The sequence below is a fragment of the Lolium perenne genome, chromosome 5 (genome assembly GCF_019359855.2).
Source record: "Lolium perenne isolate Kyuss_39 chromosome 5, Kyuss_2.0, whole genome shotgun sequence".
Taxonomy (NCBI): Eukaryota; Viridiplantae; Streptophyta; class Magnoliopsida; order Poales; family Poaceae; genus Lolium; species Lolium perenne.
The window spans coordinates 177,777,248-177,790,741 of record NC_067248.2 but is presented as its reverse complement, the minus strand read 5'-3'; the positions used below and the strand labels follow the sequence as shown (position 1 = coordinate 177,790,741).

Below are 13,494 nucleotides of genomic sequence, written 5' to 3'. Positions count from 1 at the left end.
AAATAGGTCACCGTACTCACAGAATACCAATTTACGGTAACTAAATATGCACAATGGTTTATCTGAGGTCACTCGTTTCCAGTACAGCGTTGTATTTAATGACGTGGCAATTAGTTGATCAGTCTCACGGTGCGTTTCTTTGCAAAAGAACCCTCAACTAAAAGCAGCAGCAACCACCCCTTTTGCAAAGAGTCCCCAACTCTCTCTCTCCTCGACTGAAGAACATCCTTTCGATTAGCAGGCACGGGAGGCAGGTGCCGGTGCCGCTCCGCTGCCCGGCATGTCTCGCCGCTCACGCCGTGCTCGGGAGATGCGGTACAGGAACCATGGAGGTTGGAGGCTGAGGAGCTCCGTGATGGCCATGAATCGACCGCGGCGACGCTCGGCCGGATTCCGACGCCTGTAAGCACCCCGGCCCAATTCCTTCAATGGGGATGCATTGCTCGACGATTCAGAGATGTACCGATGGTCAGCTATACGCGGATATGGCTGAAACTGCGGCGACGAAAGCGGCATGGGCGGCCCGTGGAGCGCGACCTGGATTGGGGAGAGGATAAATGAGATAGATGTGGTTCTCCAGGTGTGTTTATCTTCTCAAACAAACCACGGCAGCGACAGGAATCGTCACGGCGGCAGGCGGCGTCAACACGACCCCTGGTTCTCCGGCGTGGCTGCCTCTCCTCCTCCCAGCGAGCTATGCCTACTGCAGCTTCACTGCGGCCGAAGACGAGCACGACGTGTCAGGATGCGCTCCGAAAGTAGGTCGACTGTTGCTCAGCTGTTCGCAACGGTGGAGCCTTCTTCATCGACACGCCGAGCCGGGCCGAATTGAGCTGCTGCCAATAACGGATAGGAGTGGGTGGCGCAGGCGAACTCCTAGCCGACGGGAATAGATGCGGTAAGGGAGAGAAGCGGCAGTGTGGGGAGGCGGGGGTACGCGCGCCGGCGTGCTCCGGCGGCGGAGTGGCAGTTTTTGGTCGGGGTTAGGTCAGGTGGGGATGCAAGACGAGAATATGCCCTTTTTGCGAGACGTGGTGAACGAATTGGGGGTTTTTCTGCAAAATGTAACATAACTGACGGGCAGACAGGCGGGCCCATGAGTGCTACAACGACAAATACATCCCGTTCTCAGCACCAGTGACCGTAGATAAACCATCGTGTGTATTCAGTTACCGTAAATTGGTATTTTGTGAGTACGATGACCTATTTGAACCCCGCTGACAAGTTCGAGTATTTTACTCTTTTTGTGCAAATGGCCTCTTGAAGGCGTACTCCTCCTGTCATCGTCACACGTAGTGCCGCAACTCCGGACGGAGAACTTCCCAGAGGGAGCCGAGAGCCACCCGCCGAGGTGGTCGTGTCCTCTTCCCCGTTCCAAAACAATGGCGCGCCGCCGCGTGCTCCTCTTCCTCAAGCCCTTCGACGTATACCCTCCGCGCCCGCTCGCCGGCGCATCCTTCCCCACCATCCCGCCGCCGCCTCCGCCGCCGCGCGCCGCAAACCCCAAGGTCCGCACCTCTCTCGCTCACCCTCCCCGTTTCGAGGAACCTTGGTTTCGCTGCTGCCTGGTGGTCACGGTTGGGTCTCCCGAGTCACCGTGCGCCGAAGGAGGTTAAAATGGTGGCGGGGTGGAGTTGGCTTAGTCCTGCAGGAATTTTAGTTTGTAGATAACTGATAGCAGGAGGATGCAACGCTTCTCGGTTTCATGGACCGTACCTGGTCCGATCCACCGGCGTCAGAAGGTGGCCGGTCGTATGATTTTTCATCTTCATCCTAGTTGCAGCGCGTCTTGTTTGCTGTTTCCATGTGCTAGCACGGAGCACGCCAGCTGTTTGTTGAAATGCTCGCGTGGAGTATGAGCTCTGGTCAGTTACTAGGACTCTAGTGGCAGTGTTCCTTGGACTCGTGGGAACCAGGAATCCTTGCTGGGCCTCTATGGGAACATCCAGTTGTATTTTAGCCTAAATTACTGTCTGTTAATCTGCCTCTTGCTTCTCAAGTCAATCTCTCATAGCATACTACCGGGAAAGTTTAATAGCCATCTGAATTCACCGAGTTTCATCTCCTGCTCCGTCGTTGCATAACCATTTTTACTGAAATGGATTAAGGGTTTTGGCGTCTCTTACCTACAATGTAATTTCTTGTCGCAGATCTTAAGTTATCTGGACGACAGATGCAGAGTTCACAAGGACACAATTGATCTCTGTAAGAGTGTGCTACAGAGCATGCCCCTGGACTGGATCTCAGTGCAGCGAAATCATTTGGCAAACCCAATACGTGATGTGGATCTGGTGATTACCGTTGGTGGCGATGGCACGCTTTTACGGGCTAGTCATTTTTTGGATAGCTCAATTCCCATTTTAGGTGTTAACTCGGATCCTACTTGTTCTGATGAGGTCAGTTCTTTGGATAATTGACAATAATCCTCTATTGAAACCAATCACATTAGCAATAACTATCATCTAGTACATAGGTACTTCTTTGCATGCTTCTAAGGAGACTAATGGTTATACACGTGCTTGATAGGCATTCTTATGGTTTCATTCATAACTTCATGCAGGTTGATGAGTTAACTGACGAATTTGATGCTAGAAGAAGCACAGGATATCTGTGTGCAGCTACTGCCAGGAACTTTGAGCAGGTATGTTGCTGTTTTCTTAGTCTTCTTGCTTGAGGAACTCAATTCTGTTCCTGACTTTCTGTTCTCTTGAACATGACATTTCCTCAGATACTTGATGCCACCCTTGCTGGTAGTAAAAACCATTCAGAGCTGTCAAGAATATCCGTGAAACTAAATGGATCCCAGCTACCAACCTATGCTCTGAATGATATATTGGTGTCACACCCCTGTCCAGCAACTGTATCACGCTTCTCATTAAGGTACTTGTTTTGAGCCCTTTCTGTTGAAGCTGATATTTTTCTTCGATCAGTTCTCACTAGTATTATCATTTCAGAAAAAGAAGCAACATGGAGACCTCACGTTTAATTAATTCTAGATCAAGTGGTCTCAGGGTCTCAACAGCTACTGGATCAACTGCCGCCATGCTATCAGCAGGAGGATTCACGATGCCAATATCAAGTCGTGAGCTTCAGTACATGATAAGGGAGCCCATTTCACCAACAGATGCCGACAAACCACTGCTGCACGGGTTAGTTAAGCAAGAGCAACACATGCTTGTTGTTTGGTACAATCAAGAAGGTGCTGTCTATATCGATGGTTCACATGTAACACATCCAATCCAGCACGGGGATACACTTGAGATCTCTTCAGATGCTCCAATCTTAAAAGTTGTTTTGCCAGAATATCTGTTAAATCAGGCATCTCTATAGTGAAATAACATTATCACTGTTGTGATGTTTGACTGCTAATTGATCTGGCATGATGTTTGAGGTGAGCTGAGTTTTTGAGTATCTAGGAACTAAGATGCATCTTTATACAATGACATGGAGTTACTTTGTGCTATCTAATAATATAGTGATGGCGATTTTGTTGTTAATCCTTTTTGAAGCAAAAGCATAAGCAAGGTCACACAGTCAGAGTTTAGAGATAGACTCGTGTCATGGCAGCATCTTACTAATCTTATCAGTTCAGCAGTTCTAAAGCAGAGAAAATTCACATCCTTAGCAGGATTAGGTGTTTGTACGTTAATATCTAACTAAATATTGGCCTAGCCCTAGTGGTTCTTACAGATGTACAGACCTGAAATACATCTGACATTTAAGTCACTAAAGGTCTCAGGCTACCATCAACATTCTAAAGAGTACGAGTCACTGTTGGTGTTACATGATGCATGTGCTGTCATGGTCTGGCTGTCATTTGGGTTTTCCCAGAAGTTTCTGCGCAGACCACTTGAGCTCAGGCTGTTTGCAGCAAGGCTGAGGTCTAACAGCAAGGGTTGCAGGGGTGTGTGGCCCTCAAGCAGGCTCACGACACTGGACATCTTTGGTCTGAGCGTCGGTGCTGCGTTGGTGCACAAGAGGGCAACATTCAGCATCAGAAGTGCCTCTTCTGCTGAGTAATTGGATCCTAAGTCTGGATCCACCAGCTCCAGGAGAGTTCCTCTCTCATGTAAAACACATGCCTGGAACACATTTAAGAGATACAGTTAGCTTCTTTCTTCAAGGGTTCAACGTACTTACACGAGAATAAAGTATGAACCGTGAGAGTTAAGCATTATGTTTCACTATAGCACAACCTCCTACATGGAAAAAAGTGCAGTTCCCTTAACTATTTGTTGTTTCTCTAGAGGTAAAAATCATGAAATTTGACAATATGTGATTAGCAAACTAGTATGCATATTTATGAGTTAAATCAACTCTATTAATGCAAACTGATTCTGAAAGCATAAAAGATGCCATTATCCGATGGGGTTAACTAGCATCCATTCTTCTGCATGATGATCAAATTATTTTTTCAGAATCAAATTAGAGGGTTAAATTCATCTATATGTAAAAGAAGTTAAGGTAAATTGTGTACGACTTTATGTCTCCAGGAGAAGTTTGGGTGTAACAGACAGAAGGTTGAGATACATGACTGAGCTAATGTTGTTCAAGTAGAAAGTTTATAGTGTACGTGTTAATTAAAATTATTTTTGCCCATGTGCCCTGACAGTGTGGCTAATTTTTTTTTTCTTTGCACAATATTTGCCAGAGGCACGTACTAATTGCTTTGGATGTGAGACCATATATTGAGTCTTGATTCAGTATGGTACATACTACTGTGAATGTTGGCAAAGGAGTTACCCAATCAAGAAGATAAACGAAATCTTCCTTTGGCCTGTAGTTTGTGTTACTTTTTCCACTGACAATTTCCAAAGCAACAACTCCGAAACTGTAAACATCAGCCTTGTCTGTCAAATAACCACGCATTGCGTACTCAGGAGCCATGTATCCACTGCAAGAGTAATAAAAATGGTCAAATCAGCTGCAAATTGGGCAGTCAAATACTCAAATAGAATTATATAGAAAGGTATGAGAAAAGTAATCTCAATCCGTGGTTCTTCAGATGGAAATTATTAATAGTTTTTAAGCATCTCAATTCGTGGAAATTGTTAATCTAGAGTTAATTGCATGTTTTTTTGAATTTATGTGTGTGCAGGAGAGCACGAACTGGTCCTACATTTATGTGGGTTTCTGACTACCTTAGCTGATGTTACGTTTTATTTCTCTATGTGTTATGTAATTTTGCTGGAGGTAAATGTTATATTGTTCATACTTCAATTCACTTTTGTTTTGAATTGCTCTTTTATATGTTAAGTCCTTGTTGTAGATCAAGTTGGAATATGTGGATATGATTTTACATTTAGGGGAAGAGGTATGGAACTGAAAACGCTTACATAGTCCCAGCTACTTTTGTGCTTATATGGGTGTGGCCATCTTCATTAAGCTTAGCTAGACCGAAATCTGAGATCTTAGCATCCAAATCTTTGTCAAGCAGTATATTGCTAGCCTTTATGTCTCGGTGCACAATCCTTATTGAAGACTCCTCATGCAGATATACTAGACCCCTTGCTATTCCCAGGCAAATCTTATGTCTTGTTGGCCAATCCAATGTCAGTCTATATTGTTCAACTGGACCCCACAGGAGAAATTGTTCATTAGTGCTAAACATGCAACACTAGTTAAGGCGAGAACCAAGAAATATACGAAGTACATTTACCAAAGAGAGCACGTGCAAGGCAATTATTTTCCATGTACTCGTAAACTAGCAAGAGCTGGTTTCCTTCAGTACAGCAGCCGTACAGCCTGACAAGGTTTGGATGCTGGAGTGCAGATATCATGCCTATCTCATTCACAAATTCATGTTTCCCTTGTCTGGATTTTGATGATAGCTGTTTGACAGCAATGATGGTGCCATCGGACAACAAACCCTGCTAACATGGCCAATGTTCCGTCATAAGAATCCTGTACTTTAACTTGACTTTGTAGAATTTAAGCATGCGAGACAGTGAAGACTGACCTTGTAAACTGAACCAAAACCACCTTCACCAATCTTGTTGGCTGGATCGAAGTTCCTAGTTGCTGCTTTGATTTGTCTCAAGGTAAAGGAGCCGATTTGGAGGTCAAGTGCTCGGAGATCTAATAAAAGGTATCATATGGTCAAGGTATAGTTGAATCTTATGATTTGCACTAGTTTATATCTCTATATAGTAGTCATTGTGCTGTTGCTAATTCTGCCGAGAAGTGGAAAGAGAGATGCTATAGATGGTGTTTACATGAACAGTGAAGCGAAGTGAAAGATAGGCACAAGTTTGTCATGTAAGGTATAAATAGAAAAAGTTGATTAAGAAGTATTTATAGTACCTTGATGCATCAAGCTCTTCCGTCGCTGCTTAATGCAGTAAATGCCAACAACAAGAGCAGCGAGTATTGCAACGATTGGCGTTCCAATCAGCAAAGCTTTAGATGTCCTTGAAGTCTTTGAGCTACCACCAGATTGGGGAGGCTCAACAGCCAAAGGAATTGGAAAGTCTGAGCATGAACACACATAAATCAAAATCACCAGATTGTTCAGAAATAGTACATTTTATCGTTCAAAACTGTAAAGCAAGAAGTCAGATGCCTCCATGTGCTGTTCATTATTCGATGATGTAGTGTTGTTCACAGTGATTAATGGAGCACATTATGCAAACCTAGAAATTCATGTGTTAAAATGACATACTTGGAGTTACTGATATTGCAGATATTAGAGGACCGTAATATCCTCTGTATGGAATGCCTGTTGTCCCTCTTCCTGCCCAGTAGAATTGAATCTCAAGTGTATGATTTCTGACATGTGTTATGAAAGTCTTGATAACTAGCTTCCCTGCTCCAGCAGCAGATTGCTCGATGTCAAAATCCTCTAGCACCATCTTCCCCTGAGATCATAGAATATCTTATTATCAGAGGATCTAACAAGATACAACTATTATGAAAAATGAAATGATCGAATGTCTGCCTATCGAGTCATACCTGTATGAACACATTGAATTTTCTTTTGCCAAGGCTGTAGTATGTGCTGTCATTTGTAAATACAATTTCGGCAAAATGGAGTTTAACTGTGTAGTTCCCAGTGTTCATGCAAAGCCCATAGTATGTGAGCGAAAGAGGGGAAAGACGCGCTTTTGCATACAACTCCGAGTTGGGCATGTTCAACTTTGATGTGCTTGACGCAATGTAGTTGTCATCGTTGATGTTGTTGTCCATGAAGTTCCCAGTGCTGCTGAATGCCCAGTTTGAGGTTTGGCTTACATACAACATGTTAGCACCCTTTGGTACCATGTCAGCTTCATATTTTACTCCACTAATGATTGCTTCTTTGTCACCACAATTGATATGCAAGGAGGTTCTGTCTGGGAAAATGTACAGGACATTATTACATGCACTTCAAGGGTAAATCAAAAAGCAAAATAACTAGTGTTTGGCTCGTGTGCTTAAAACCAATGATTTCCTGTGAGTTATCTTGTTGCTTGTGTTTCCTAAGAGTTTATCCTGATGATTTTATAATCCAGCAATAGCAATTTGTAACTTCTCTTGATTCATTAGTAAAGAATTCTTGTTTGTCACTATGAGCACCGATATGAATGAAAAGCATCAACAAACCGTTTGTTGTTTGTTTCTACTATGGAATTGCTCTGTTATTACATTGGTGACCAACTTACATTGTCCATTCAAAGCAGCACATGGGAAATTCTTCTTCAAGCATGGCTGGATATTATTTCTGCACAAAAAGGTAGGATTGCCCAAATTAAAAAAAGATATGTTGTTGTGTCCAGACTGGTCAGTTGGTCTAAAGCTCTTTAATCTTTTGAAGTAACAAGATAAAGAATCTTACAAATTGTTCATTTCAGGAGAATAGCTCTCTACCAGATTACTGCAATTTGAAGAATCACATGAAACTTTAATTATTTCCTAAAGTGTTAGAAAAAGCTCAGGGATCGTAACACAGCTTCTTACACGCTTCCTTGAAGGCATTGGCTAGGACCTGAGCTCCCCATCGTGAAGTTGTTAAAAGATATGTCCCTGCATTTTATAGTTTAATGGTATATTTTATTATGCCAACTACCATGTAAATCTTATAACTATAGACTTTTATAGATTTAATCATAGCACTAGCAGACACATTACGTTCTAAGTTTTAAGTTTCATTTACACTTGGGCTTAGAGCAATTTCCTTATGCAGCCAACAGACAAGCAGATAGTAAGATGTCTGAACAATTTCTGAGGAAATGCTAACTGAGCTTGCATCTTATAGGTTTTCCCCGGTAATGAATGAATTGAGTATTTAACAACCACAGACACTTTATTTCTTAGATATGCTAACCCATATGTTCTAAACTTTAATGATAGGATAGCTTCTAGAAAATTCTTGAGAAGGAAGGCATGTGATGGTATTTCATGGATATCTGTAGGTATTAGCATCTAAGAATGATGCATCGTTAGAGTGCATGTACACACTTACGCAATGTTGTTCCTTCGCAATAACCATCCAGGTATGTCCCCAGTGAGTGAGTTTGCAGTTAGATATCTGCAAGATAGTTTTTCTTGAGGACTTGACGTGCATCCGAGAAAGTAGCCCAATGAAATGGCATATCTAGTTCAATTTATCACAACCACCCTAACTTACATGTAATCTACGCTTCCCATGCTAGTGAAAGAATCTGGTATTTTTCCAGTCAGTTTATTAAAGCTCAGATCTCTGCATAAAGAACATCGATGATATGTGAATAACGAATACATTTAGTACTGACACATGTTTCATGTGTACTGTTAACCCACATGCTGCATAACCAACATGAAGAACTTACAGATGCTTCAGATTTTCCATGTCCCCAATGTAAGGCGGGAGGCTCCCACTGATCGAACAATTCCTAAGTACCCTGCATATAAACAGTAAATATTATATATAAGGGAAAGGTTGAAAACTTCAGCGCATCATACACTTACAATGTTTTCATCGACTGCATTCCACTTAAATCTGGGAAAGATGATCCACTGCCTCTCAGATCACTAATTCTCCTGGTTAACAGAAAAATGCCACCACGAGTTACTGTTAGTGTAACAATCTTACCCAATTAATAAGTTGGATCGTGCAGGTAGAATTATTGGATTATCAATGAATTGCTGTCATACAGATCAGAGAGGTTTGTCAATTTGGACAAGCCCGAGGGAATAGGCCCTTCCAACAAAGATCCTTCGATTTGCCTGCATCAAGAGGAATCACCTTAAATAAACAAAATGGGTGTGGGTATCTGTGGTTTCAAAATTTGTTTTTGTCTTGAACTGACTTACAATTTTACAAGCTTTGTCAATTTACCAAAGAAGTCAGGGACTCTTCCAGATAAGTTGTTTCCAGAAATCCTTCTGTTACAAATTTCGATAGTTGGGCGTTACGAAAAGAGTCTGCAGAGCACAACAGGGAATAAGAAAGATCATGGTATCCTTACAAGTCGGTTAAATTGGTCAGCAAGGAAAGAGCAGCTGGCAGGGGTCCAGTGAACTCGTTGGTTGATATTATCCTGAGTGAAGGTCAGTATAGGTCATAATTAAGGAACTATATTCACCAACTCTGTTGTGTGTAAACAAAGCAAAATACTCACAGCTTCTCCATTTGAGCGAGTTGTCCAATTTCAGGTGGGATTAGCCCATGAAACTCATTTCCTTCAATGCTCCTTTCGAATTAAATTGCAGATTATAATTAGAAAAGAGAATTTAATAGTAGTGAATCAAAGTTGTTTTTTCTTACTTACATGTTAGTCAAGGTTGTGATCTTCGTAAGAACCACGGGAAAAGGCCCTGACAATCTGTTTCCCATTAGTGACCTGCAGAACTTTGGCATGTCAGATCAATGACATGCTGCACATTTCTGTTGTATGACAACACTTCCAAAAAAATTATAATTTGGCTTACACAAGGAGATAATTAAATTTTAAGGAACAAGTAGAAATTGATTGTTAAAATGCATTTCACACTATTGCATGTTTGCTCCATGTAATGTTTCTGCTGACATACAACATAATCTTGTTTTTTTTTTTTTTGAAAACTCAACATAATCTTGTTAACTTAGTATTCCTTCCATTCGAAAATATATCCCCGTTATTTTTGCGACCTTCTTTCCAAATATAAGGCATGCATGCAGAATTGATGAATTTTTCTCTCCTCCACTATCATTTATCTATAATCTGCCTTGCTGTTCATGACTAAACCAGCATACTGACCTTTCTCTCTTCTAATCACGATACAATCAAATCAAGGCTAAAATGGTTTTCTATTATTGGTGGCTTTCTTAATATACTCTTTGAGAATAAATTCCATTTATACCATACTATGGCTTGTAAAATAATATGAAGGGAATATGAACTGAATTAGTAGCTTACATACAATAGGGTTAAATATTACCACATTAAGCAACATGGAAAATGTGGCTTATTGCTTAAGTTTATTCTCTTTCATGGATTCATCCTAAACTGTTTTTGTACTTGCTGATAAAGTTGGTAGAACTGCACAATAGATACCCAACAGTTTGAAAAAGGTACTAATTTGTTGCTATCTGAGATGCTTTGCATGCCGACGCTCCAGTCATGCTCCATAGATAAGATCGGGACTGTGTCTTCTCCAGTTCACCCAAAATATAAACCTTTCTAGACTTCTAGTGGCATATTGTTCTTAGAATCCAAAATAGCTCCACATGCTACATTTTTCTGTACTACTGAAAGATGACAACGGGGAAAGTGAAGGGTAAGGCCACTCACAGTCCCTGCAACCTCATCCGGGCCCACTGGTCAGGAACTGCACCATGGAAGAGGTTCCTGCTTAGGTCTCTGCGACATCAGAATATGGAATTATGGTGTTATTGTTCTCTTGAAAATCAACTTAAGTGTATGGTGCAGATTTAGTTTGACTGGCTATTCATCAATATACTTACAGCTGGATGAGATTAGGCAGGTCAGCGAAGTCTGGTGGGAGCTGGGCGGAGAAGTTGTGCCCGTTGAGGAATCTGCGAAGATGATCCATCCGAACAGCACCAAAGGTAGCACATGTTAGAGCTCAAAAAATGTGACAACATGATCTGCTCAGTTCTACTCTAGCAAGATCAACTTTGAAGTCATAAGGTATTGTTGCAACACAGATATCCCCCAGGTATGTTGTACACAAGGACGAGAAGAGACAAGGAGTCATGCGTGCATACATGTCAGTGACATGGCATATGGTCTTGTTGTTGAAGGAGCAGTCACACGCCAGGCCACCGGAGCCGCATGGATTGGCGGAGAAGTTCCAATGTGATAACCCGATCTCCGCAGCAATCCGTCGAAGCGTGCGCACTGTGAAAACCACAAAAAGAGAAAGGAAATCAAGAACAGAAAAACACAATTTCTAGATATTCGGGGGAACTGGACCACATCTTGAGCACCCCCGTGCTCATTACAGGTGCTCAGCTCTTGTCCTCTGGAGGACAACTAAGTTTTTTTTTTCTTCCTCTGTTCTTTAGTGATTCTTGTTAGCTTGTATATATTTTGAACTAAAGTGAGGCATTGATTCCTTCTTGCAGTTCTCATCTAGTTGAACACTCCCAAGCAAGGAAGACCAAAATGGGAGAAACAAAGCGGACCAAAAGAAAGGAAGGAAGAACAAAGAGGAGAGAAATCAATCCTTGTAAGCAAAAAAGCATGCTCTGCTTATCAGTCATCTCTCTCTAAACCCGTGAACCAAAGGCATCTTGACTTTTCCTCTGGTTGTCACTGCTTATCCCCCTCTTCTCCGTTACAGGTTCTCAACTCAAGCTTTTCACATTCACATGTATACGGATGGATGAAGAGCAAAACGAACCAGAACCCATTTACTTCCAACTTAATTGTACGCATTCCTCTGGAGGGTAACTAAAGTTTTTTCTTTGTTTTCTAGACATTCTTGCATATATGTTGAACTAAAGTGAGGCATTGGTTCCTTTTTGCAGTTCTCGTCAAGCCTTGTAAGCAAAAAAGCATGCTCTGCTTATCACAAGCATCTCTCTCTCTCTGTAAACCAGTGAGCCAAAGGCAGAAGAGAAAAGGAGAAAGCACCAGATAGACGGCAGCGACCAATGAATTGCACACAGCTGCTAATTAAGCATACATACCTTCAGCAGAGAAGAGCCTAGGAGGGAGGGCATCAGCTGCCTTGGCCCCTGAGGAGCCATGGACCTCAGCAACAGCAAGCAAGGCAAAGAACAGCAGTCTCCATCCACAGGGCAAGCTCCATGCCCTCATCTCTCCTCCCTCTCTCGGTCTCTGCTGCTCACCAAGCTCTTCCAAGTGGAGCGCGATGGCAGTGCCGCAGTGGTGAGAAGACGAGAGGAGTGACTGGCAGTGCCGCAGTGGTGAGAAGACAAGAGGAGTGAGTGACTTGGCTTTCTAGGCAAAAAGCCGCTACTTTGGGTGGTTTCTCCGGCATGATTTGGGCCCGCAGACGGTCAGACGGTCAGTCTCATCTTCTGCCCCTGCCTTGTTGCAACCTTGGTAAATTTGGCCTGCGCCGGCACGTGGACCTCAGTCTGCCGCGAGCTGTAAAAAGAAGCTTTGGTGAAACCACGATGCTGCGTCCTTGTTGGGCGAGGTGGGGCTTTATTCTCGCCTGGTCTATTTTGGTGCAATGTAGGCTTTGTTTCTGATATCTAGCTGCTATACATAGACCAGGCGAGAATAAATCTGTTCCTTTTCTCCTTTTCCTAATACATACAGTGTTTTCTTGCACTGTTCAGGAAATTAATCAGTGGGAATCATGTTACCTGCCGACCGCTGTCGGTGGATAGAGTTTGGAAATGCGCTCCTAGTCATAATTTAGATTCTTGCATAGATAATTTTGAATTTATACTACGTAGTTTTATGTTTTTTTTTGCTCAAAGTAGAGATCTATTATATTAACAAATGTGTTGTTGAACTGAATTTCCAGAGTAGGAAATAACTGCTCGGATAAAAAATGAATTAGCAGAGGGAAATAAAAAACCTCGACTCAACTCTCCGGATATCAAAAATCATCAAACACATCGGCACTGGTTCTGATGGAGAAGGGAGGCTAGCAGGTGGTCTGCCGACAAGAGAAGAGAGAAGCCAAGGTGAGTGGCTGCAAGATACGGATAAAGATGGTGTGGAAGAGACGTAAAGGTGAGAGGTGATGGCGGTAATATGCATGATTGCACCGTTGTTACTTACAGTCCTATAGAAACTAGAGAAAAGTCTACCTTGAACTTGGAACTATTGCCTTGGATTCACCTTACCTCTAAATAGTAGCCGGTAACACACATGCCGGTTACGTTTGGGGTCGCTAATGCTGGTTAAAAAATTCTAAACTCCCACACCGGTACTCCCCCATAGCCGATTCGATAGAAAAAAGACCCCAAAATCGACATGGGAGTGGTGTGGGTTTGGTGCCGGGGCGATCCCGATAGCCTTCCTTAGCATAGGGGTTGGTTGAAGCTCGCCGGCTATTCTATTGGGCTCATAATGACGTGGATTTCATATGGGGGTTGCCGGTATGAGC

General features: G+C 42.6%; 2 protein-coding genes and 1 long non-coding RNA gene across 7 annotated transcripts; 2 read left to right on the top strand and 1 right to left on the bottom strand.

Annotated features, from left to right (window-relative positions):
• Positions 1-1,299: 1,299 nt before the first annotated feature.
• Positions 1,300-5,572, top strand: LOC127300765 (probable NADH kinase). 3 transcript variants are annotated; one of them, XR_011745310.1, is made up of 6 exons: positions 1,300-1,508; positions 2,151-2,396; positions 2,561-2,641; positions 2,729-2,880; positions 2,955-3,391; positions 4,652-5,572. XR_011745310.1 is itself a non-coding variant. In XM_051330933.2 (5 exons), exons 1-5 carry the CDS (start codon positions 1,383-1,385, stop codon positions 3,328-3,330), a joined length of 981 nt encoding a protein of 326 aa, XP_051186893.1. In that variant the 5' UTR covers positions 1,300-1,382; the 3' UTR covers positions 3,331-5,572. The 3 variants fall into 3 exon arrangements, 1 of the variants encoding a protein (XP_051186893.1); XR_011745309.1 differs by having other exon boundaries at positions 2,955-4,969; positions 5,099-5,572; XM_051330933.2 differs by having other exon boundaries at positions 2,955-5,572.
• LOC127300764 (probable LRR receptor-like serine/threonine-protein kinase At1g07650) lies at positions 3,541-12,229 on the bottom strand. Its single transcript, XM_051330932.2, is given in 25 exon segments — positions 3,541-3,751; positions 3,753-4,082; positions 4,744-4,894; positions 5,337-5,571; positions 5,660-5,870; positions 5,960-6,078; positions 6,304-6,471; positions 6,662-6,857; positions 6,952-7,331; positions 7,641-7,699; positions 7,814-7,852; positions 7,936-8,001; positions 8,441-8,506; positions 8,606-8,677; positions 8,787-8,858; positions 8,926-8,997; positions 9,112-9,183; positions 9,271-9,342; positions 9,426-9,497; positions 9,579-9,650; positions 9,729-9,800; positions 10,731-10,799; positions 10,904-10,975; positions 11,168-11,300; positions 12,095-12,229. Coding segments are annotated over 25 exon segments (3,033 nt in total). The 5' UTR covers positions 12,225-12,229; the 3' UTR covers positions 3,541-3,718.
• LOC127300766 (uncharacterized) lies at positions 10,876-13,113 on the top strand. 3 transcript variants are annotated; one of them, XR_011745311.1, is made up of 5 exons: positions 10,876-11,008; positions 11,108-11,406; positions 11,528-11,631; positions 11,746-11,832; positions 11,933-12,095. It is a non-coding gene; the product is annotated as an uncharacterized lncRNA (long non-coding RNA). The 3 variants fall into 3 exon arrangements; XR_011745313.1 differs by lacking the exon at positions 10,876-11,008 and adding an exon at positions 12,907-13,113 and having other exon boundaries at positions 11,274-11,406; positions 11,933-12,570; XR_011745312.1 differs by lacking the exon at positions 10,876-11,008 and having other exon boundaries at positions 11,274-11,406; positions 11,746-11,851.
• The last annotated feature ends 381 nt before the right edge of the window (positions 13,114-13,494 follow it).